The 24,907-nt window shown below is 50.6% G+C and overlaps 2 protein-coding genes across 2 annotated transcripts in view; one reads left to right on the top strand and one right to left on the bottom strand.

Annotated features, from left to right (window-relative positions):
• The first annotated feature begins 87 nt into the window (after positions 1-87).
• RAB15 (RAB15, member RAS oncogene family) lies at positions 88-22,785 on the top strand. Its single transcript, XM_081050464.1, has 7 exons — positions 88-355; positions 16,424-16,484; positions 17,279-17,339; positions 17,778-17,855; positions 18,536-18,625; positions 19,863-19,928; positions 20,093-22,785. Exons 1-7 carry the CDS (start codon positions 232-234, stop codon positions 20,249-20,251), a joined length of 639 nt encoding a protein of 212 aa, XP_080906590.1. The 5' UTR covers positions 88-231; the 3' UTR covers positions 20,252-22,785.
• CHURC1 (churchill domain containing 1) overlaps positions 14,081-24,907 on the bottom strand; it is a 35,251-nt gene continuing 24,424 nt past the window's right edge. The window contains exon 5 of the mRNA XM_081050467.1: positions 14,081-14,198. The gene's annotated coding sequence lies outside the window, so the exon portion shown is untranslated. The remainder of the gene's footprint in view (positions 14,199-24,907) is intronic.

The following is a 24,907-nucleotide window of genomic DNA, read 5'->3' as shown; positions in this document are numbered from 1 at the left end:
CGGCGGCGCAGGGGAAGGGGCGGGCGGGGGCCCCGCCGCTTTCTCCTCCCACCGCGCTCCCGCCGCACCGCGCTTCCCAGCACGCGCGAGCCGGGAGGCCAGCGCGGGGGCCGGCCCGCTTCCTCCCCGCCGCCCGCGGCGTCCCCGGGCTGGCGCGCGCCGCGATGGCAGCGGCAGAGCGGGGCTGAGCCCGCCGCCCGCCGCAGCCTCCGCGCGCCTCCGGCCCCCGCCATGGCGAAGCAGTACGACGTGCTGTTCCGGCTGCTGCTGATCGGGGACTCCGGGGTGGGCAAGACCTGCCTGCTGTGCCGCTTCACCGACAACGAGTTCCACTCCTCGCACATCTCCACCATTGGTAAGGGGCGGTGGCCGAGGGGCGCCCCACCCTGCCCGCCACCACCAGCCGCCGGGGGCCCCTTCCCCTTTCCAGCCCGGGAGGAATCGTTCGCCTCTCTGGCTGAAGGCGAAGGTGCTGGAGGCCAGGGCGAGGGCATAAACCCCTAGGTGAGGGGCCACCAGATGGGGACTTGAGCTTGGGTTCCCTGCGGCTGTCCGTGGCCAGAGAAGGGGTCTCAGGCCTCTCGCTGGGCAGCCTTCCCGTCGAAGCCCAGGGAACAGAGGCGGGTGTAGGCCTGGGTACCCCGAGCTGCTGGGGCAGCGAGGATCCTAGCCACTCAAAGGACACCCCCACAGCTTCACCTATGCTCGTGAAGAGGGGTTCAGGGTGAGGAGCCAAGTCACTGGGTACCCTCGGTTCAGGGGTGACTCAGTGTGGAACCTGGAGGGGGGAAAGGAGGAAGGGGCCGAAGGGATTGAGTTTCCAGGGCCAGCTGTGAAGGTAAGAAACAAGGTGGGACACCTGGAGGAGGGCGTAGGTAAGGTGAGCGGCCAAAGCGCTGTGTGAAAGGGGCACTTTCTAGCCGGCTCTGGGAAAGCAGTTGGCTGAAGCAGCTGTTTTGAAGGCTGAGGACATCAGGATTACGTGTACAGACCAAGGGGTCAGAAACCAGGCAGGACACACCTTACAATACATCTCTTTGATCTGGAACTGCTGGAGCCTGTGCTTAAAGGGACAAGACCAGGTGGCATCCAAGACAGGACTGTGATAGGATCGTTTCTTGGGTGGGGGGACTGTTGACCTCCCCAGTGAGGGGGCTCCTCCTCTGAGAAGTCTGACTTGAGGGAATTCCACCCACATCTAACAGGTTTGGGTACCCATGCTCGGAGTAGCCTCAGCACTACCCAAGTACCCTCTCCCATCAGACAGGGCCCCAGCACTCCAGTTCCACTTGAAGCATCTGTCCTCCCTCCCAACACGCACTCCTTGCCAAGAGAGAAGACAGAACAGGTAGAGCCAGTAGGAACAGGGTCTGTGGTTAAGAGGCAGTGTTTGTTGTTAGACCTGGAGACCTCACTTTGGGGCAACATGACCTTGAATGTCATTTAAGCTTCTGACCTTTAGTTTCTCATCTGTAGAATGGGAATAATAACAGTACCGACCTACCATGATGTTGTAAGGATTAAATGAGATAATGTTTATAAAAAATAACAGTACCTACCTACCATGATGTTGTAAGGATTAAATGAGATAATGCTTATAAAAGCACTTAGCACAAACTCAAACACATGATGAAGCTGGATAAATGCCGCTGTCATTACCATTATCATCCTTGAGCACCTAGTGGCTCATTCTCGTTGCTTCACTATTTTCAGGGGACTTAGTAAGGTCAGGGGACAGACACATTCATCTTCCCCAGGGGAGTGGTAAGGCAGGTTCCTAGGAGGTCCAGGACCTTGGGCTGGGCCACTGTCTGGATAAGAGGTTTCTCAGAGGGATGGGTAGAGTACAGAAGCCAAGGGAAGGCTGCACGCCTCTGGGGAAGGCTCAGAGGGAAGAGCAGGCCTTAGGGAGTGAGCAAGGGAGTGGCTGAGGAACCAGATGGGATATGAGGACAGGTTGCAGGCATGGGGACAAAGGGCAGCAGGTTAACTCTTAAGGAAATTTTCAGTGGCTCTTTTGGGAATGGGCCTGGTGCCAGGAGCTGCTGAGCTGCCACAGAAATCTGGGGGCTCCTGGCTTTTGCCTGAAGGGCAGTAGTTTGCACCCTGGTATCCTGGCCACATTTCATGTCCTATGAGTGAGATTTTCCCTGGTGAGCTTTATTGTTCACTTCAGAACCTCACTTCAGAAGCTCTTGGGCTTCAGCCCAGTGTTGTGGGGAGATAGCCTTCCCTAGGAAACGTGTCCCCCTTCCCCACAGACAAATGAGGAAACTGCTGTTTCTGAAATACGAAGATCGCCCTTCTGAGGCTCGTGCTTTCCTTAAGTCTATTGTTCCCATACTGCTACCATGTTTCCCCGAAAATAAGACCTAGCCGGACAACCAACTCTAATGTGTCTTTTGGAAAAAAATTATAATATAATATAATATAGCAATATAATATAATATAATGTAATACTGGGTCTAATATAATATAATATAAGATCGGGTATAATATAATATAACATAATAATATAATATAATATAATACCGGGTCTTATATAATATAATATAAGACTGGGTCTTATATTAATTTTTGCTCCAAAAGACGCCTTAGAGTTGATGGATGGTCCGGCTAGGTCTTATTTTCAGGGAAACACGACAATTACCACCCCTTCTCCTTATGTCTCTTCTACCTTGTCTTCTCCCATCTTAGACATTTCTTCCTGCTCAATAGGTGAATGGGCAGTTTTCTCTCACGGGTCATAGGGACTTACTCAGAATTGCTCTGGGTCTGACCACTTTGGGGTCAGAGGAAAACCAGTGAACTGGGTGGAGGTGTCTCTGCATATCCTACCCGTCTTGTCCCCTCAAGGCCCTTGGTATATTGACCTAAAATCTGAAGACAGCTCTCCTAGTTTCTCTGCTTCTGATGGCTGGATCCACCTATCTCCAGGACACAGAGGACTGTTTAGGAGTTTGGATTCATGGAAAAGAAAGAACCTAGTCTTTCTCCACAGCAGCCTTTCAAAATCTGCCCACTGGGTTTCTTAAATGTGTTTTTATTGAAAGCTTACTAAGGCACTGTGATTCTCTCTCATCTTGGTCGTGGTTTTCAGCATTAACTAAGACTGAGGGAAAGAGTAGGATGGTCAGGAAAGGCTTTTCCCTTTTCTGGATATGGAAAGTTTTCCATAGAGGTGGAAGGGGCAGCCAGAAGACAAATCAAGGAGCCAAAACGATGGATACTACTAAGTCATAGCCATTAATTTATCCAATCCAAAAATAATAATTATAAGTGTGTCCTGTAGGTATGCTCCATGCTGTGACCAGCAGGTTCCAAGATGAATAACACATGTAGTCACCTCTCTCAAGTTGCTCCCTGTCTAAGACATGTTTTTACCATGCTCGGCATTGATCTAGGCACCTCGCCTGGAGCTTCTTTTGTAAATGGGGAAAATGAGGCAACTCACCAAGCTGCGAAGACAGAGTTCAGATTCTTGGAGCATGTTGATATCACCTAGGCTGGCACTTTTGTGATTTACCGTTTATGCCACTTCCTGTAAAAGCCTGTGACATTCCAGAGAAGGGCCTGCCAGGGAGCAGCGAGGGGACCTCCCAGGTAGACACTGACCACCCCTCTTCTTTTTAGTCAGCAGGTGGGCAGGTGGCCCTGCAGCTGGATCCGTGCCATTGGCATTCATCTCCGGTGCAGCTGTGCTGACCCAGGAGCGGTGCCGTGGTGGGCAGCCAGCGCCTTAATGCTCTCTGCTGTTTCCTGACAAGACTCTCTTACCTGTTAAACAAATTAATTGAGCATTCACTACAAAGCACCATGCCAGGCATTTAGGGACATATTGCAGTCCACCTTTTTCCTGCCCACAGAAGACTGTAATCTAGTTGGGGAAGCAAGACAGGCCACAGGAGCCTTGGCCACAATGAGATAATGTATCTATGAGCACGTGGTAAAGCGCTCTCCAAATGTAGGAAATCCATTATGGTCATGGTTGTTACTATTAATGAAGGTCTTGCAGTTGTTATCAGCAGCTAATCCATGATGGAAGATGTATGTGAAGCATCCAGTGAATGATGAGGGGACTGTGAGTGCTATTACTACAACACGGAGAGAGGGGCCCTGTGGACCAGAAGCCACAGGAAAGGCTCGAGGAAGAGGGGAGGCTGAAACCAGGCCTTGCTGTGTGGGCTGCTTTTCAGTTCCTGTAGGGGAAGGAGCAGATGGAGTAACAGGAGCAGAGACAACAGAGGTGGGAATTCAGTGGGTGTTCAGGGGACCAGGCTGGGCAGTCTGGCTGGAACAGAAAGTGGTTTTCAGGGGAAGAGTGAGAACACTCCTCTGTTTATCTCTCTGTCTCCCAAACTTTGCTTTAAGTGCCTTGAGGGTGAGACCAAATCTTATTCCCCTTCGTTTTCATAATCCTAATACAGGGCCAGGCATAATCTCCACAAATGTTGAATGAATGAACGAATGAATGCATGCATGCATGCATTGGGGGCCTGGCTGAGGGGGTGGAAATTGAGCCTTCACGGTGATGTAAGAGGTTTCTGAGCAGGGGAATGACTGGCACTAGCGTGTTGGCTGGAAGAGGGGATTAAGACTTGTAACAGGGAGCCCAGGCAAGGGCTCTGGTAGTGTCTGGGTGCGAAGGACCCTCTCAGCCCGTTCTTCTCTCTTTTCCCCCTTCTACTCCTTCCTGTGACACGAATACCAAACTCCATGCTGTCACCTGTTCTCGTTTCCCACCGATCAACCTGGCAACTTCTGAAAGGGCCTCACATGACCTGTGCTGCCTCCCCAGGCAGGGAGCTAAAATGTCCTATCTGACGTGGATGTCTACGTGCAGGGACTTTTGGTCTCCTTTCTGTGTGGCAGCCAGGAGTGACATGTAAACCACTAATGCCAGCTGAAGAAGGGATTGCCCAGGAGTTGGGTTTCTCCTGCCCATCTTTGGTCTTCCTTGAGTACCTGTCCCTGATCTCTGGGCCTTTTGTTTTAAAGGCCACCATTCAGCTGTACCTCTTCTGGGTTCTAAGGATGCTGCAGCCTGTGATTTTCTTGTTTGGCTGGTTGAACTGCTGTGACTTCAGGGCTGCTTTTTCAGGCTGGGTATGCTGCTGCAGTATCACCTTTCTTAGGAAGATCCATTTGAACTGAGTCTGGCTGCCTGGGGCAAGGACTTGTGGGTGACTGAAGGGGAGGCAGAGGGCTGGGGAAGGACCAGTGGGGGAAGATCTGATCCTGGAATCAAGCTGCCTTACAAACACTAGGCCAATGCTTGGGCATGAGGGTCCTGGGGTCTGTGGGGCCCCAGACCATGAGGTGCAGTGTACATAGGCTATGTGACACTGCGGGAGGGTCTGGGCTGTCTGTGCCCCAGACCTCAGGCAGCCTGACACAGATTTCTTCCTGCCCTGTTTCAAGGCCCCCCAGAGAGGAAGGGAAGGTGAGATGCCATGAGTAGAATGAGAAGAGACTGACATACTGACATGCATGAGACTCCCTGTGGCCTACTGGCTCTGCAACCTTCAGACATTTATTTAATATCTCTGTGCTTAGGTTCTGCATCTGTAGATTGGAGATAATAGCAGAATCTTTCTTAAAGGTCATTGTGAAGATTACAGAGGCTAATGAATACGAAGCACTTGGCAGAGCCCTCAAAAAATGGTAGCTGCTATCATTGTATTATGATTAGTCCTAGCTCATAAGAAAGTTGTAGAGATTAATAAAAATTTGTAGAGATCAATGCACCCCTCATGCATTGATCGTTCAGGCACTGTTTACTGAACACCCACTTTGTGCCAGAAGCTGTGCGAGGAGCCAGGGACACAGCAGTGAACAGCACAGACAGGAATCAGAGTGCCATTTCACTTTCCAGGACAGCACAGGAGAAGATTCTGGGTTTCATTTCTGTTTCTCTGCCAGTTTCCCCCTTGCACTAGTGGTCCCAGGTCTGAGAAAAAAGAGTGAGGTGCTGAGGAGGTGTGGAGGTGAGGAGGTGAGGAGTTGGTGAGGTGAGTTGGTGAGGAGGTGAGGAAGTGTAGAGGTGAGGAGGTGTGGAGGTGAGGAGATGTGGAGGTGAGGAGGTGAGGAGATGAGTTGGAGAGGAAGTATAGAGGTACGGAGGTAAGGTGAGGAGGTGTGCAGGTGAGGAGGTGAGGAGGTGTGGAGGTGAGGAGGTGTGGAGGAGTAGGGAAAGAGGTGACCTCAGAGGACAGGGTGGCTTTGGTTCAAGGCGCAAGTCTCTACCAAGTATCACACTGCCTCCGGCCCCTATTCTGCCCACCCGCTCTCCAAGGACATGATCCCCAATAATGGCTCTGAAACCCTCAGAGGATCTTGTTTCTGCTGCTTTATGCACCTGTGTGCCACCTTCCCAGCTCTTGCAGATTCATCCACGGCTTTGAGCACCCTGTTTCTGCTCCTTTTCCTCCCAGCCTCCCCTCTACTCCCCAGACAGCTTGGTGATGAGCTTTATAACGTGAAAATCAATATTTGGCCATTACCCTTTTACCCTGATTGCCAGCTCTTCTCAGAGTGCCTTCTTCTGTAATCTAATATTTGTGCCTGTTTCCCTGTAAAACTGCCAATTTTCTGCACAGGCCTCTGACCTCTCTTTGGCTATTCTGCCTGGACAGTGTGCTTTGTCAAGAGGACCACATAGCTTCCTGGACATTTAATTCCTCCCCCTGAGAAGGAAAGTGCTAATCATCAACCCTATTTTATAAGTGGGAAAACCGAAGTCCCAAGGTAGATGATTAGCCCAGACTTGAACCATCTCCTCTCCTCCAGGTTCTCCGAACTGGCTTTGGGCATGCCCTTGCTCATCCCGGAAGGTCCTTCCACAGGCTGCCAAGCAGAACCTCTCTCCTGTGAGCCCAAGGGGCGAGAGCATGTGACTCCCCAACCCCACCTGAGGGTTCTGGGATGGAGAGACACTTGTGCCTCTGCAGCTGGTCGAGTCTGCTTCCTTGACACATCCCTCTGGAGGACAGTCGGCGGGTGTGATTGAGGAATCCAGCTGGGGGGCCTCTGAGGATGAGATCTGAGTGTTGCGTAAAATTACAGTTTAGATAAGAGCTCTGTGACTGGGGCACCATGATCTATAGAGAGTGCCAACAGTTGGCTTTGAAATGTGGGTCATTCCCTGGTCACTCTTCCCTGATTAAAGTTTTCTCTCCACTGGTTTTTTCCTCTGGGCACTGACTTCTTTCATTCAGTCATTTACTCACTTTCCCACTCACTCATTTTTTCTTTCATTTATTTAATGTGTTGGACAATGTATAATGAGTATCTACCTTGCCCAGTCAATGAGAAAATATGAAATGAGTAAGACGCTGTTTTGCCCTCTGGGAGCTCATAATGCTCCAGGAGTCAGGCCTCCAAACAGATAACCAGAATATCATACAGAGCAGTGTCAAAGTGCTTTGGGATCACAGAGGAATGACAGATCCCTCCTGGGGAGGTCGGTGAGGGCTTCACAGAGGAAGTAACATTTGAGTGAGGTCTAAGTAGGATTCCCCAAGGGGACAGTGGGCAAGGGAGAGTTGCTGTGGAAAACACCTCATGATGGAGGGGCTGCCACTCTCCTGCCTGGCCGAGGCAGCTGGCACTAGCCAGGTTCTGGTTGGACCAGCTTAAGTTCAGTTTAATTCATTCCTTGTTAGACTCTGTATGAGGGCTGATGCATCTGGGGGCCCTGCGCCTCCAAGATGTTTGCTCCTATGGCTTCAGCCCCTGTCGCTTCCTCCTAGAAACTTCTGCTGCCTGTCAACTTGGCCCTGCCCAGGAAGAGGCTCAGGAGGAGGCTGGAGGAGCGAGGGGTCAGTGCCCACTGACCACCCAGCAGCACACTCAGGGAGGCGAGGCCCAGGTCAAGAGTCTGCCAGAGGAGTGGGACAGGGTTAGCTGGAGCACACAGCACATGTCACAGAGGCCCCATGGAGGTCTGTGCACACAGCAGGGGGAAGGGCAAGGAGAAGGGAACCAATATTTCCTTAGTACCTACTCTGTGGACCTACTATGTGCACAGAAATAGTGTGCTTTACACACATGAGCATTCAGTGAAGAGATATCATAAAGTGGGGGCAAGGAGCCCCCAAGTTGGCCTTGCTAGTACTTGAGAAGTTTCTTGGTACATTCTTCAGGTTAGAACCTACAAACATGTTTACATGTGTGGGTGCACACATGTGCACATGTGAGGGTGAGTCCCCATGAGACCTAAGAAAAGAGAAGGGCCTCGTTGTGCTTTCCCCCATTATAACAGAGGAAGAAATAATGTTGTCCCCCTTCCTTTTCTTTTCTGTGGAACTCTTGAGTTTGACTGAAGTGTGTTCTTGTCTGAAGGATATTTGCTGCTTCCCCTGCCTGGGGCCCCGATCCTTCAGATCTTCTCCCTGCTGGTACCTTCCTGTTATTCAGGTCTCAGCTCAAAATGTCACCTGCTTTAAAAGGTCTCTCATCAGCCACTCTGAAGCAACTAGCACATAATTGTCCTCACTCTCAACTCCATATTCTTTTGCTTTTGCCTTGTAACACTTATCATTTCATGGTATAATATTACTTATTAGTTTACTTATTTGATATCTGTCTCCCCCACTCAAACAGAATCTCTCTGAAGACAAGGATCTTTCTGTATTCACTGATGTGTCTCCAAGTATCTGGCCTAGTTCTAGGCACAGAGTAGGCACTCAATAACAGTTTTTTGGATGGATGGATCGATGGATGCATGGATGGATGGATCGATGGATGGATGGAGTGATTTTCCTAGAGGACTTTTGCTCTTCTCTGAGGGAAGTTGCAAATAATATTGGTTTCTTGGGATTAAGACAATGAGAAACTCACTGTGCTACGTACACGTGTTGGGGACTGTGAGGAGAGGGGGAGAGGCCAGCAAGGGGTGAACTGTTTCCAGTAGTTTGAAGCTCTTCTGCTCAAATACAGGGAGAAGGAGAAGCTCAGACATAGGAGGGAGCAAGAAAGTTCCCCCTTGATCTCTGTGTGAATGGGTCCTCTTTGGTATATGAAGAGACAAAGGGTTGGTGTCTTAAAGTCAGTATTGCCTGTTGCTCAGGGTCACTGCTGGTGTCAGATGATGCCCATCAGCTCAGCCAAGCTGCGGGAGCCACCTTGCAGGACACCCCACTTTCAGGGGCTCTAGAGTAGGGAGCTCCTAGGGCACAGGCACTGGGGACATGCATTCCTTCCCGCCTCGTGGGAGTCTAGGATTGACCGGGAAACCCTTCTACATGATAACAGCCTCTGGGTTCCTGGCTTTCCAAAGACTGACCCTTGAATATTTTATGTGAAAGTGGTCGCCTCCAGAGTTGTCCTGGTCCACAAATCACTACTGTTCTATGTTGAGGTTTGTGTGTGTGTGTGTGTGTGTGTGTGTGTGTGTGAGTGTGTGTCTTGAAAGAGAAAGGAGGTATATCATTCTGAAACCTCCAGTCTTTCTATGGGCGGGTATCTGAATCAGAGCCTTCGATCCCAGTCCTGGGAGGGTATAACATGATCTTGGCATTAGAGGATCAGGATTCTATCTGTCAAAGCCAGTCCTCTTTATTTCTGCTTCCCGTCTCTCCCAGAGCAAGATGGTGTGAATGCTGACTGATGCATTTGGTCAGAGAACCTGGGTGTACCTTTTCCCCAGGACAAGGGCAGCATGATGGGCAGTCAGTCTGCAACTCAGTAAGAGGAGGAAGTCAATTGGCATGTGGTCCCACAGACAGTGAGGCTAAAAGTCCCCAGAAAGAAGAAAGGAAATGGATACAGCAAGTGGCAGATTTGAGGCAAAGACGCTCTCCCGTAGCCCCCTGCCTAACTGGTAGGAACAACATTTGTGTGCCAGGAGCCCTTGTCTTGAATCTTCTCTTGTGCTTTATCTCTTAGTTCTCCCTCTGTCTTCGTTCCCTCCCTAGTCTTCCCCTCACTTGTCCCTACGTTGGGGGAAAATGGCATTAGGGGTCTCCTAGTGCTATTGGTCTCTCTTGCTGAGAGAAGGGGGTATGGAAATGGGGATTACCCTGATGCCTTGTCTGGGATGGCAGAGTGAGACAGCCACCTCCTTGCAGGATCTGCCTTTCCCTAAACTTGTTTTGGAGTTGCTCTGGGTGACCTCTTTGGGGGTGACCTGCCACAACCCACGTGAGCTCCACATGTCCAGCACATGCTGGTTTCCTAAGGGGGTAGGACTGGGGGCCTTCCTGGGACCTGGGCTTGGTAACTGGAGCCAGCATGGCTCCACGGATTGGGTGTCTGCCTTGGGTTTCAGGTATTAAGTTGTTCCTGTTGTGGCATCTTATTGCTCACAAAAAGGCTCAGGTCACGCCGCTCGTCCTTTGGGCTGTGGTGGATCACAGTGATAACATTTGGCATCCAGAAGAGCCCTGTTTCCACTTGAAGCATGTGGCACTTGGCAGGCAGGCAAACTGGCACCTGATATTAACCCATGAGGTGCTGGCCCACGAATAGGCACACACTAGCTTCGTCAGAACTTAGGTTGTAGTTGGACTCTGGGGGCCGTTTGGGCTCCACGGTAGGTGGCACTTTCTTTTTTTGTTGAAACACTCCAGCTTAGTGAGAGCTCTTTGTCTCACCTCTCTGCCCCTGTCCCCAACATGAGCCCTTCCTACTACTCAGAGCTCTTTCCACTCCCCAAGCTGTGACCCTGGGCTCCCTAATCTCATCCTGCCCACTGATAGCTTCTTCAGCTAACATGTAATAAAGCTCTACGTGCCAGGCCCTGTGTTATGGGTTTTATACCTTATCTCGTAGTTCTTATAAAAATTCTCTGACATCAGGGATTGTCTCTTTCGTTTCACAAATGAGGAAACAGGCAAAGAGAGGTTAAATAGCTTTCCCAAGACCACACAGGTAATTAGTGGTAAAGGCAGGATTAGACCCGAACTCCCACCTCACCACTATTTCCTCAGTGACCATGCCACTCTGCCTTTTGCACTCCACTACCTCCATGCTTACCAGGGCTTTCTTTGGAGGCAGTGGTGGTAAGGAGTGTTCTTTGCCCCATATGTGTCCTGTTCCCTTCTTTCCACAGTCTTCACAGCCCCTCTATTGCTAGACTGGGGAAGCAGTAAGCCCGTCCCAGTTTTACTGCCCACGGCTAGATATCTTAGGAACCAACGGGAGCCAGTGCTGGCTCCCTTGCTCTCCCTCTGACCTGCCCAAGCCCCTGTACCCAGAGGAGGGCCTCACCTATCCTCCCACTTCTCTTACAGCAGCTGTCACTGCGCTCCAGGCCTCCAGTTATGACCTGCCAGTTGCTGGGGTTGCTGCTGAAGGCACAGAGGCCACACAGCCAGGGACACAGCAGGACGAGCCCGAGGCCACCAGTGTATCAGGACCTGGCACTGTCATTTAACTGAGGAATTTTTCTTGCTTTCCTGTGAGGCGTTCCGATGGCAGGACACACGTCCCTGCTCTTGAACCACAGGCACCCATCCCTCCTGATGGTGTCTGGGGCAGGGGGATGCCAGTAACGAAATTGCTACTTTATGCCTGGCACTGTGCTAGTATGGAGGCAGTTTTTAAAAACAAACAAACAAAAAACTTTGTCAAATACAAAATATATTCTCTGCCCCTTAGGTACTCTATTGGAACTAGAAGACAAAACCAGCAGGCAGTAAGGAACAGGGTACGCCGTTTTAGAAGTCTGCTTCCTAGCCCGATAGTTGAAATGTCTTACCTCCCAGTGGGGGGGAGCCATTAGGCAGCAGTGGACAGTCACAAGCTGTGAATCTTTGAGCATCCTGAGGTACTCTCCAAAGGGGTGTGCTATAACCCATGGACTGAAAGGCTGGCTCCGGTGTGGGCTGGTGGCTGTGCTGGGATCAGTACCCTCATCCCCACTCTGGCCAGCACAGTCGTGTTGTAGACGTCCCTGCTTCTCTGCACATCTGTTTGCTTCATGTTCCTCTCGTTACCAACCAGCCAGTGCCCTCTGCACCATCTGGAGGGAGCTGGTTTGATCGACTTAGCTAGCTTCCTTGGCCCCTGAACCAGGTCACCCTTTGGATCACCAGCGAGCCCACTGCCAGCCTACTTTTGGTCAGATAGCCACTGCTAGTCCAGTCAGGAGCTGCTTCTCTGCAAAGAACACACTGAGCAGAGGCTGTGGGCAGGGCAGTTCCAGCCTGAAAAGGACACTGGGTATGGCAGGTACCATGTTCTACATATCTGAGGTGCTGGGAAAAAATGGTGAGCTGCTTGCCATGCTTTCGGCATTGGTTGGAAGAGGGCCCTGTCTTCTTGACTTTCTCCTCCCAGGGCTCCAAGGTTTCTAGGAACCTTTGCTGGAGCTGTGTGGAAGTGGTTTGCATGTTTCTTCACACCTGAGTATTCCCTGTGCCCGGGAAAGAAAGCAGATTCTCTTGTAGGGACACTGAGGTGGCACTCTCCAGAGTGATGCATTTGGGTTTGGTGGAATCATAAACTCTCAAGGAGCAAAGGGTTCCCTGAAAATAGGTTATGGTGAGCTTGCCCCATGTGTGCTCACTGGCCCATGGCCATATGCCTCCTAATACTAGAACAGGTGGGGTATGCCGGGGCATGACAGATAAGGCAGGAAGGTTCCACAGCCTCGAAGAGTTGGGAAGCCACTGGTTGAGTGAGAAGAACCATGGATAGGTTTTAAGAGCCTGGTTTTCAGTTCTGGCTCAGCCATAAGATAGGGGAACATGAGTAAGTTACTCGGCCTCTGTGCCTCATGATGATAATCTCCACTCTTACCTCCTTCATAGGGCTGGCATAAGAACTGAGAGCTCTGGATCCCCTAGCTAGGGAGGGGTATGTTGTCCTTACAAGTATTGTTATGAGCCTGGGGTATGGTTCTGTTTCGACATGGGCTAGACAGTGATTCTCAAACTTTGTGTGCCTAAGACTTAGTAGGGCTAGGTAGGCCCAGAGAATTGGCACTTCTAACAAGACCTAGCTGAGGCTGCAGGTCCAGGTACACTTTGAGAACCACTGTCTTAGAAGCTGCTTTCAAAGTGCGATCCATGGACCAGTAGCAGCAGCCTCACCTGGATGCTGAACGCCACATCTCAGGCCGCATCTACCAGCTGCCGGATCATGGATCAGAACCCGCATCTGAACATGATCCCTGCCGTAATCTGCATTCACCTTAGGGTCTGAGGCGTGCTGCCTTGGAGGAGCCAGGATGAGAACACACTTGGGTGGAGGTAGATAAGAAATCTCTCCTCTTCCCTTAGATTCTGCAACACCCAGGGGCCCAACTGTTAGGGTATGCACCCAGAGAAGGCTGATGAGGACAGCTGAGTGGGGAGACTTGGGAAGGCACAAGGACTCTCCCTGAGGAGAGGTGGAGGAGACAGGAAAATTCTGAGGAAACTAGGTCGGCCTTAGAGTAAAGGCTTAATCGAGCAGCCTTCATTTTGCCCGTCCGACAGGGGACAAGGTATTCTCTTGAATGCCTCCAGCTGTGGGGAGGGGACACGGTGGGACTGAAGCCTTCAGAGGGGAGGTCAGTGGCTGTGAGAAATGTGAGAGGTGGACATACATCCAGCAAACAGTTTGCTGAGCAGCTTCGAGGGCGCAGCTGAGGTGACAAAGCATGAGTCTGCAGGCAACTAAACAAAGCCAGTGTTTTGACTTTGCCCTGCAGTGCTCAGCAGTGGAAAAACCCAACAGCTACTCAAGGAGACAGAAAGGGCCCGGGATGGGCATACCTCATGGTGAGCCAGGGGTTGATTGGCAGAGTGGACACAGTGGAAGGTCCAGGTGTGTAGGAGCAGAGTAGAAGGGATAGAGCCCACCAGAAAATCCTTGGGCTGTTAATCTTTAAATTAAAAAAAAAAGAGGGGGAGTAGGTGGGAGAGGAAAACCGCAGAAGGCATAGACTTTCCCTGTGTCTTCCTTAGGGCTTATGAAGAGCCAAAATTGAAGCATTTGACTTCTCAGAGACGTTAAAACAAATTTTATTGGGTGGTCAGGAGGGCCTGGGTTGCAAGATGGTGGGCCCCCAGAATTCCTCAGCCCTGGTCCTTGGCCACACAACTAAGAAGTAAGGGAAGAGGCGAGAAGGAATCCAAGCCCAACACTCACTCCCAGGGTAGTTGCATATCTTCTCGTCTGTCCTGCTTTTCTAACAGCCTGAGTTCATTCTCAGGGAGAGTTCTCCTAGTATTGGGTGCTCCTCTCCCAGCTCAGCCATTTTCAAGAACCTACAGAGAAACAGGAAACCAAGTGTAATTAAGAGCTCTATGCCTAGTTAACACACAATTCTTCCCTCCTTCCCCTAAGAAACAGTGAGAGGGATATCATGGGCTCTGGACTCAAACAGGCCTCTGCTGCTGGCTGTGCTGACCTTAGGGTAGTTCTCTCACCTCCTGGGCCTTTGTTTCCTTTCCACTAAGTTCTGGAAGGGACCATATGTCTTTTTTGCCACTCTTTGCCTCTAGCACTGTGAGGGGCACAAAGTAAGTTCCCATAGAAGTTTATGGAATAAAGAAAATAGAACCTTCTGTCCTCACCCTGACTCCCCACCCCCTTGTGGCCTCTTTGCACAAGGCACTGTCCTTGAGCAGGCTCGCTGGGCTAGTATGAGGATGGACTAGGTTTATTATAAAATGAACAAAATCTCTGTTCTCCTGGGAAGAAGGCACTGAACCATGGAAAACAAGAATTTCTTGATTCCCTTTTATGCCAGATTTTGGGGAGAGGCAAATTCTTGACAACTGTTTGTCTAGGGTGTAAGCATGCTACTGCCCCCACCAAGGCCAGGGGCCCTGCTCCTTCTTTCACCCTCCTTGCCTTCACTGTCTCAGCATACTTGGGAGAATGGCTGCCAGGCATTGCCCATTTGGAAAAGTACAGCTCAATAGATATGAATCACCTCGGTCAGGTGAAAAATGATTCACATCTGACCAACTTGATTTAGTTCAGGTTGTCTGTTCTGAATCTTTTTCTCCCTCTAATTAAATTATGACTGGTCTCGATGGTGAGAGGGAAGATCGGAACTTAATTTGCCTGTATTTGTAGAAAGCTGGGGACAGAATGGATAAGGGGAGAAGTATTCCCATTGGCAAAGAACTCATGCCCAGGTGGAATGGCAGCGGTGTGGGGTCTTTGGGGCTGTACTGGGCAGCCTGGTAACTACAGTTCAGAACTCGGCCTTTTCCATGTTCTGCACCTGAAAACTGGGTAATGATGCCCATTCCTGACTTATCTCCAGGGAGTACATGAAGACTTAAGCTTAATTAACTTACTAGACACAGCTCTTGAATCACTGGGCATGGTGCCTGGGCACAGCTAGGAGCGGGGAGAGGCACCGTGATAAAAACCTATTCCCTCATCACCCTGTCATCACTTAGATTCCAGCCAGTGTGTTTCTGGTACTGCTGACTTATCTTGCTGCAAATTCCCCCCAATAGAATCTTTCTGCCCTATGTGTCCTGTGTCTTGTGGCATCTTAGCTCCTCAAGCCCTTAGACAGATGAGCCTGAGAACCCCTTTAGTCTTCCTCTCCCTCCGCCAACAATGTGCTGTGCTACTGCCTCTTCATCTGGTCATTGGTAGTCACTCACGAGCTCCCACTATGAACCAGGACAGAGTTAGGGCATAATAATAGCTGCAATCGATTGAACAGCGACCAGGTGCCAGGCGCTTTATCTCACTTGGTCTTCTCAGCGACACTCTGAAATGATTGGTAAAGTCCCCATTTTACGGATGAGGTAAATGGAGGCTCAGAGAAGCAAGGTGCCCAACGTTGTAGCTATGAGTTAAGTGGCAGGAATCAGGACTCAAACTCAGGCCTGACTTCAAAGCCATCCTCCTTGTAAACAACAGTGCCGCCCATGGTAAAGGGGTTAGTCAGCCACAGGTCCACTGGCCTTCACCTTAGTGGCCTTTGCTGGGTGCCAAGGGTTTCATACACATCATGGGGTGGAAACAGTCCTCTCTTCAGGCTCCGTGTGCCTTTCCCATGTTCACGACAGTGCTGTAACCTCTCCTGGTTGTTAGTAAGGCAGAGGAGAAAAAAAACTCAGGCCCGTGAAGTGCGTGGCTGTTCCTAGGTGTTCGACTTCCAGGAGAAGAAAAATACAGTTGTTTTCTCCAGAAGTATAACTAGGAAGACGTCACATGGTAATAGAGTGAGACGTTTGGGACTAAGTAAGACAGTGATGGAGTGGATTCCCCTATATTCACTCATATTCCCTCCCTGTGTCCCCCAAGCCCTTTACCACTGGCAAGGAGGAAGGGAAACCCCATTCAAAGTACCAGCCACTTCCTTAGAGTCGGGTTTTGGTTCACTAAGGCCCTTACCTCATGCCTTCTTTCTGCCAAATTAAACCAAAGGAGATCCCTTCCAGTGAGAGTGTCCCGGGCCTTATCGTTCCGGTCTCAGCTGGGGTCCTGCCTAACTTCCCCACTCTCTCCTGTTCCCCAGGTGTTGACTTTAAGATGAAGACCATAGAGGTAGATGGCATCAAAGTGCGGATACAGATTTGGTGAGTTGGGTGGGACGAGAGGACCTAGGGCTGCTCCCTCGCTGCCTCGGCCATGTGTAAAATCCTGAGGCTTTATCTGGGATAACTGGTTACTTCTTGCTCCCACGCGTCTTACTCTCCCATCTCTTTCTTAGGAAACTTTACGGGATTAGCCACAAGTCACCAGAAGCCATGACTTAGAAGGAATTGGCAAACTAAATGCTGTGGGTTTGTCTTAAATAAGGCTTTGTCCTTGGGCTGTGCTGTACTGTAGTAGGATTAGAAGGAAGAAGGGCTACACCCCACCACTTAGGGTGGGACCCTGGTGAGAGTTCCTCAGTGTGGCATGGTGCAATTCCCACAAGTAGCCACAGGGGGCTACTATGGCTTTCTGGCCGGCCGCTGCTGGACGCACTCACTGCCTTTGCCAGCGTGGGGAGCTAGCTCCCAATTTCCAAATGATACGTGTATTACCTTCAGAGGGCCCAAAGGAACTGGAGGTGGAGCAATCCAACCAGTCTGGCCACAGTAGCCAAATTCCAGAGAGAGCTGTCCAAGGCCCACTTCCAGTTGTGGCTCCTGGTGCAGATGTAGCTGACGAGGCCCCATAAGCGCTGTTAGGACCTGATGACGAGACCTCTCTCCCTCAGACAGATATGCTTGGATCCCCTTGGGGACCAAAGCTCTATTGATTTTTCACCCTGCAGTTCCCCAGTTTTTCATGCATGGGCACAGGGTCCTCCAGCTCCTACTCTTCCCCTCCCCACCTGCTTCCATGCTCCCTGCTCTTCTGAGGGACTGGCTTTCTACTGCAGGGACACAGCGGGGCAGGAGAGATATCAGACCATCACAAAGCAGTACTATCGACGGGCCCAGGTGAGCCACCATCTTCAGGGTTCAGAGGTGGGGTGCTGCCACCCACAATCCTGGCTCTGGATGTTTGAGATATCTGTGCCACTGACCCACCAAATAGGGCCCTCATATTGCCTGCTGGGGAGGGGAGCCTCAGGGCAGTCTTTCAGTTGTTCGTGGACCACCCATCCATCAGTTATTCTCTGAGTACTCCAGGCAGGTCCCCCACCCTCACCCTCCACCCTGGGCCAAAGACCCAGGTCAAAGTATTTGGTGCCTGCCTACCTCAGAGAGTTCTGTGATGGGCCTAGGAAGCAAGATCTTTGGGGGTCTGAGAGAGAAGGAGACGTTTCTGGGTGCTAAGGGGTCCTCATGCTAATCAGGGAGCAGGGAGAGTGGGACCCAGCATTTAAGGTTTGTCTACCTCCCCCATATCTCCTTCTCTCTTTTTCTCTCTCTCAGGGAATATTTTTAGTCTACGACATTAGCAGCGAGCGCTCCTACCAGCACATCATGAAGTGGGTCAGTGATGTGGATGAGGTAGGAGATGATGCCTCACTGTCAGGGTTGGGGGAGGGCATCTTAGAGTGGAAAGCAAAGTAAGGGCCAGATGGGAAAGACCGAAGCTCTTGGGGTTGGCGAGCAAACGCTACAAGGAAACCTTGCCTTCCACAGCCCTGGACGAAGATCTCTGGGTGAGTAAGACATGGGGGGAAAAGCCCAAGCTGCTCTGCACTCCAAGCTCTATACCTGCCAGGCCTTCGTGTCTGTTTCTTCCCTGGAAGTAGTTAGGTCAAAGCCTATGCTGTGAACAGCTTGCTTCCTGAAATCTAAGGACCAAGTGGAATTTTAGTCCTGGCTCTGCCATGACAGCTGTGGAGCCTTGGGCAAGCAACGTGAACTGTTTTGAGTCCACAGTTCCTTAGCTGTAGAATGAGGGGTTGGACTTAAGTCCAGTGTCCTTTCCAGCGCAGATACCAGTTCTCCAATCCAAGGAAGCACCAGAATTAGCCAGAGTGTCTCCTCCCCGAAGGTGTTCCCCATACATTCTTCTGGGACCCCTAGCGTCAGCCATGGTTCTTGGGGGAGCCTGGCACCTGCACCCAGTCAGCCTGCTTTGTCCCTAGGTGCTATTGTGGAGGCCAGTATAGACTGTATGGTGGGGAGATGGGATGGAAAGGCAGCACTCACTGGCAGTTCTGCCTGTCCTTTGTCCCTAGTATGCACCAGAAGGTGTCCAGAAGATCCTTATAGGGAATAAGGCCGATGAAGAGCAGAAACGGCAGGTGGGAAGAGAACAAGGGCAGCAGGTAAGTGGGAGTGAGCTGGCCGAATCCATGCCTGGGGTTTTCCGCTGCCTTGCAGGGCCCGTCCTGAGAATTGGGACCCAGGTGGATTCTATCCCCACCATCAGGCACCCTCACACTTCCTACAGTAGCCCAAGGCACTGTATGAGTTGTCATCCTTGAGAGCTTACTTACTGTCCTTCAGGACAGTGATTTGGGGTGCATCTAATAACAAAGACCTCTTGAGCAGCAACTCTCCCAGCTCCAAGTCCTCTAAAATAGGATTACCGCTGCTTAAGAGCTCATCCCAGTGTTAGTGATGAGGAAAGACTGCAAGCTGATGACTTCTTCTGTAACAGCATTCAGGCATAGCTGCCATCTTACAGTTATCCACCCCTCCATGCCCACTCCCTGTCTTCTTTACACTTGGAAAGAGATAGGAAGGAAAGTGAGGGAATGAAGGGCCCACAGTCACGGAAGCCCTGGGGGCAGAGAGGGTAGGAATTCCCTCGTGGTGAGCAAATGTCTATCCTCCCAGAGAACAGAAAGAAAGATGGGTACTACTGAGACAAGCGTCATCCACCCACTCCGAGGGCCTTAAGAACTTTCCTCGTCGTCTTTAGTCAGTAGCATTCCACTAGCTCTGAAGATGAAATTGATTTTTGGTGTTAAAAGATAATACATGGTCATTGAAAACTTTGAAAGTAGAGGCAGACCCTACTGGAATCAGAGTATTTATTGAGCAACGTATGTGTGGCCCTATGCTAAGCAAGTGCTTGGAGAGGTGTGACCCCATTTAATCATTCCACAACCTTGGCTAATGGACACTCTCATCCCCCTTTAACTGATGACAATGCTGGGGCTTAGAGAAAATAAATATCTCATTTAAGTCATATAGCTGTTAAGTAGCAGCACTGATATTCAGCACTCATTTAAGTCTCTCTGACTCCAAAGCCCATGTTTTACATTAATTTGCCATATTGCCAAAACATTTTGGTGTCTTTGTCTCCTGATAGATGATGTGTGTGTTGGGTGTGCATGTGTGTCTGTGGGTAGGTGGGTGGGGCTGGGGGTGTGTCTTTATGGGGCATCTTCTCCCATTCTCTGCTAGCCTATGTCTTAAAAGGAGCTCTTAGTCTCATCTGAGAAGTTGTCACAACCCAGCATGGGCTGTGAGGGCAATGGCAGAAGTATGTACCAAGTGCTGTGGGTACCTCCCTTCCTTTACTGATTCCCTTTCAGGAATGTTCTTATCTTGCAGCTGGCTAAGGAGTATGGCATGGACTTCTATGAAACAAGTGCCTGCACCAACCTCAACATTAAAGAGGTGAGAACTCTGAAGCCCAGTTGCCTTTGTCTCTGGCTGAGTCCAGAGTGGGGAAGCTAGAGAAGGAACCAAGCTAAGATGAGACCTCGTTCCTTGGGCAGTTACAGGGTTGCAAAGGGAGGAGGAGGATACACTGGACTAACCCATGCCCCTTGTTTTCCCAGTCTTTCACGCGTCTGACAGAGCTGGTGCTGCAGGCGCATAGGAAGGAACTGGATGGTCTCCGGACACGCGCCAGCAATGAGTTGGCATTGGCAGAGCTCGAGGAGGAGGAGAGCAAACCTGAGGGCCCAGCGAACTCTTCAAAAACCTGCTGGTGCTGAGGGTCCTGCATGGAGCACCCACACAATCCCTCCTCCCCTCAGGAGGCCTGCGGGAAGACAGGACGTCTGGGCTTTGTCCTGCTTCTCCTCTCCTTTGGGTTACCCTGTGGAATATCAGTAGCTGCTACTCCTCTTGCCTGGCCCCCAGAGCAGCTCTGCTGTCATCTCTGAGCAGCCTGTGCCCCCAGCCCCTCACCCTGGAGTGGTCTCCCCAGCCGCAGGCCTGCTATGAGCACCGGATGTACTCTCACTGCCCGAGCTCCCCAGACAATGGCCGAGTCTGGAGTGAAGGCCACTGTCAGGATCCTTCTCAGTGCATCGTGTCTCCTGTCTGCTTTTTCTCTCTTCTTCCCACTTCTCTCTCGCTGCCCCAGTGTGTTTTGTATCAAAGCCCCTCACGCCCTTTCCCTGTATGTCCAGATGTGTGGCTGCTGGTGCAGCTTCTTTCTTTCCTTTCTTCTTAGCCCTGTCCAAGGGAATGGACTCAGGCTCATGGGGATGTTTCATCTCTGCTCCTGGGAGGACCCCCGCCCGCCCTCCTTTGTGGGTGGACCAAAGGCCACGGGGTGCTTCTCCCCATCCTCCCCTCCCCACCATTCCTTCTTGTGCCATGGGTCTGCCTCACCAATAATCTAGGAAAGTGGAACATCAAGGTAGAAAGGAAGCCTGGGGCTGCCCTACCTCTCCCTGCCCCACCCCACCCAGCTTTGGTCTTGCTTGGCTGCCTGCCCACCTGCCTCTTGGGGGAACTGAGCTCAGAGGCAGGTGCTTCAGACCAGGAAAAAAAAAAAAAGATGAGGGGTGGCAGGGTTAAAAAGCCACCTTCATTTTCTACCTCCCACACAGTGTGTACACAATTTCTCGCTCACCTTGGCTCCTGAATTTAAAGATGTGGACCAAGGTCTGAAGGTACTGCAGGGGCAAAGAGCACCCCAGGGAGTGGCACTCATAAGCCAACCTGGCACTCCCAGAAAGGGGAGCATTTGGAAATGAAAGATTGGCTCCTAAATATCAGGTTAAGAGCAAATGAGAGCAGGCCAGGGCAGCAGTTTGCAAAGTAGAGGGGAATGTGGCAGAGCAGGGCTTCCTGGGCCCCACCTTCCATTCCTTGTGTAAGAAGAGTATTTCCCCACACTTCTTGGCAGGTGAGCAGTGACATAGCCACATTGGTGGGCCCAGCCTTCAGCTCTCAAAGTTTTCCTGAGACGTAGTTTGTGGGAGAAGAGCAGGGGCTTCATGAAAAGAAAGCAAACAGGCCCTGGGTAGAAATGCTCGATGTTGTTCTCTTCAGCCTTCAAGACAACGTGCTCATCTTGTGCCCCTCTAGCTCGAGGATGATGCGTGAGGGTTTGCCAACTGCAGGGTGGCCACAGGTAAAGGGAAGAGGACTCCCTCCTTCAGAGCTCTTTGTTCTGGAGGAAGTTTCTTTAACCCCATGTGGCTTGAAGGAGGCCCTTTAAGGAAGGGACAAGTCAGTTACCAGCCCTAGTAGGGCGCCTCTCCACCTTCCTCAGTAGGAAGATCATCCTTAAGCTACATATTAGCCATATTGCTTGGCTGGGGCTGGAGCTAAAACAGAGAACACTGCATCGAGAATTCACCAACTAAGGACCAAAATCCAGGGGACACACGTGAAGGATTAAGAGCCCCACTTCCTTACTCCTTGAAAAAGGGGGTGGGGGATGAAATCAAACTTTTCCTCCAGACTCTTATCAACACAGGAGATAGCAGGAGATGGTGGCTCAGGATGTAGGAACCGAACATGGGTTAGCGTAATGGAAGGAAAAGGAGGGCAGAAATAGTTATAAGTCGTAATAAGAAATTTAGAGAGCTGACTCTAGACGTAAGTCACGACTCTGGTTTGAGATGCTTCCTTGAGGACTAACTGTTCGGGTGGTGGGGCACAAGCAGCATCACCTTGGGGTGGGGAGGTCGGTAATGCCGATCCTCAAGTGTCCTCAGTCGGGACTTCAGAAAGGGGAAGATACGTTCAAATTGGCTGCAACCTGTGGGTCAGTCAGTACTGCAGCTTTCCCTGAGGATTGGACAGAGCACCATTGCCTTTCCTGGCCCCCACAGAACAGAGGGACTCCATTTTTAACTGTACCCTAGGGGTTCCAGAAGGGAAAACATGGGGTCGAGATTCTATGGCCTGGTTAGCTCCATGTACAAAGGCAACAGCTGGGGAAAAGTAAGGGAACAGGAGGGTTGGGACGTTAGGGTGCAGTTATGCTTACTAGGTACAGGTCAGCCCCTCACCCCTAAACTTCTCCAGTCCAGGAGGTGGCCTGGGATTTGGCATTAGGCCCCGACTGTTGACCAGGCACTCCTGCCTGTTTACTCCTCACCACGTCTGCACCTGCTGTCCCGAGACTCAGCCCAGCCCCAGGCCCTCACCTGCTCCTGAGTCCCCACCATTTCCCTGTGACGGGTGAAATTTGTGTACTGTGTCTCGGGTCCAGTATATGAGTTGTGAGCAGGGTTCATCTCTTTTAAACACAGATGTTTACAAAATAAAGAATATTTCAAACCACAAGTGTGGCTGAATGAGTCCCTGAGCGTAGGTCTTGCTTGGACCCTGGCAGTTAAGGGGAAGGGGGCGTGGCTCCAGAACACTAAAGCAACGGGCAGTAGGATGACAATGGAATGGCCAATGTCTTCCATTTTGTACCTTTCCTAATGCCACCTGCAGGGGAACCCCAAGCAAAGCTCTGCTTGCTCTGCAGTGGCCTTACACGGCAGAAATGAGATGGGGCAGTCATTTGGGGTGATGCTGAATGTCTGAGGAAGTCTTTAAAGCTAAGTAGGTTCTCGTCTGGGATGGAACAGGAACAGGTCTTCCGAAAGGCATGGAGATGAATTACATCCTGTTTCAGAAGTTCATCCTAGCCCAGGGGAGCAAGGCAAACTGGAATCTCGGTGGGGGGGTGGGGGCAGTGCTGTTGAATACTATAATTTAGGGTGTGGAGTTGATGGAAGAGGTAGAGAATGGGGGTAAAAATAGAATAAAGGGAGAAGGAATAAAAACAAGGCAATGATAGCCTGAGATGTTAATCTGTATTTCACAGAGCGATTGTAATTCTTTATTTCCTCCATCCCACCAATCATATCCAAGTGAGATAAGGAGGGTGATTATCCAAGTTCAAGGATAATGAAACAGGTGCCTAAGGGCCCCAAGTAGCAGTGGCAGGGTCATGGCTAAAAACCGAATTGAAATATCTGGAGGGTAAAGTTTTTCCATCTCTATTTAGAAAACTCTTTATAAGCAATTCTCATTTGCAACCAGAGCTAAAAACCACAAACCAAAGCTTTCTGAATACTAACCCAGCACAGTTTCCAGAACAACGGTCCCTATGGAAAGCCCCGGGAATCACACAATTAGTGCACGTCACAAAGTTATAAGCTTCTGGAAAGTGGGTCAGTTTGAAGTAAAATTGGACAAAGGAATTTTAGGAGAGCCTCATCAATTTTATTCTATTGTGAAAGGTGAGAACCTGGGTGACTCAAAGCGCCCTAGGATGTACCTGGAGAAAAGAAAGAGGGAACCCCCACTCTTTAGCTCGAGAAATTCCATGGCCTTTGTGGAGAACGGTCACAGCAGGGCAGCCAATAAGAGGTGTCTGGAAGCTGAGAGAGTACAGGGAAAACTCTTGGTATGCATGTGAATCTGGTAAGTTCATGTTAAAGTTTAGCCCATGTCAAGGCCAAGCCCAAGTCCGTCTGACTTAGTAGATTGGTAGGGACATTTATTGGCTGCTTCTAGGAACTCCATCCAGCCTCAGCAGGGGACACTCTTCGCACTACATTTCCTGCCACCTTGTCTACTGGCCGAAGATTCCGTTCCCACTTAGGTCATGGAGGCTTGTTTTTAGGGAGCAGTTGAGACATGGGTTCCCACGTGCTATAAAGAGACGTGGGAGAGGCTACAAAAGACAGAAAAGCTGGGCACTCCCTGTTGAGTAATTCTCCATCTATCTTCTCAACAGATCAGATTCTCAAGCCCAGCTGCAGCCAGCTTTGCTTATTCTTTGTTCTAGGAGACGGTTCCCAATGGACATGTGACTATGAAAACAGTCTCTAGTAAACATTTGCATTGTTACTGAAATTTCACTCAAAACCCAAAGTCAGGTAAAGCCTATTTGCCAAGTTTTACTGATGGAGAAATCCAGGCATTTAAAGAAAAAGAATTGATTTGTTGAGTTGGTGGGTGCTTCGGTGAATGCAGCAAAGTGTTAGGTCTTTCTAGTTTCTGTGGACTTCCAGGGGTGTGTTCCCATGAGAGCCCCCAGCAGGTCCCCAGATATCTTGCAATACACTGCCTGGTTAGTGCTGAAAACATCATGGGTGGCCTAGCTGGGTCTAAAACCATAGCAGCTTTGACTCCCTGCATACTTCCTTCTGTGGGGAATGACCAGCACAACCCCTCTAGAAAGTCTGTGGGACAGCCTTTGTCTGAGAAGAGGTAGGTGTCACTCATCCCTTTGGAGTTTACCCACCCGCTCTGCGACTGCTCTTCATTATTATCCTGGCCACAGCAGATTGCATCCTAACCAGCCTGGGAACTTCAACTTTTTTGAATGCTGCAGTCCTGCATCAATGCCTGGATGTACGTCTGGGCTTTGGTAATCCTCTAGTTATCCTCTGAAGGACCTACAC

Source organism: Rhinolophus hipposideros (genome assembly GCF_964194185.1).
Source record: "Rhinolophus hipposideros genome assembly, chromosome: 5".
NCBI lineage: Eukaryota > Metazoa > Chordata > Mammalia > Chiroptera > Rhinolophidae > Rhinolophus > Rhinolophus hipposideros.
Note: the sequence above shows the minus strand (reverse complement) of the source record. Positions and strands in the feature narration are given on the sequence as shown.

What these genes read in the sequence shown, in the direction of transcription:
- RAB15 (XM_081050464.1), top strand. Translation starts at nt 232, where the DNA reads ATGGCGAAGCAGTACGACGTGCTGTTCCGGCTGCTGCTGATCGGGGAC. An exon ending in AAAGTGCGGATACAGATTTG is followed by an intron (nt 16,485 to 17,278) that starts GTGAGTTGGGTG and finishes TTTCTACTGCAG; the next exon opens with GGACACAGCGGGGCAGGAGA. An exon ending in GGGTCAGTGATGTGGATGAG is followed by an intron (nt 17,856 to 18,535) that starts GTAGGAGATGAT and finishes CTTTGTCCCTAG; the next exon opens with TATGCACCAGAAGGTGTCCA.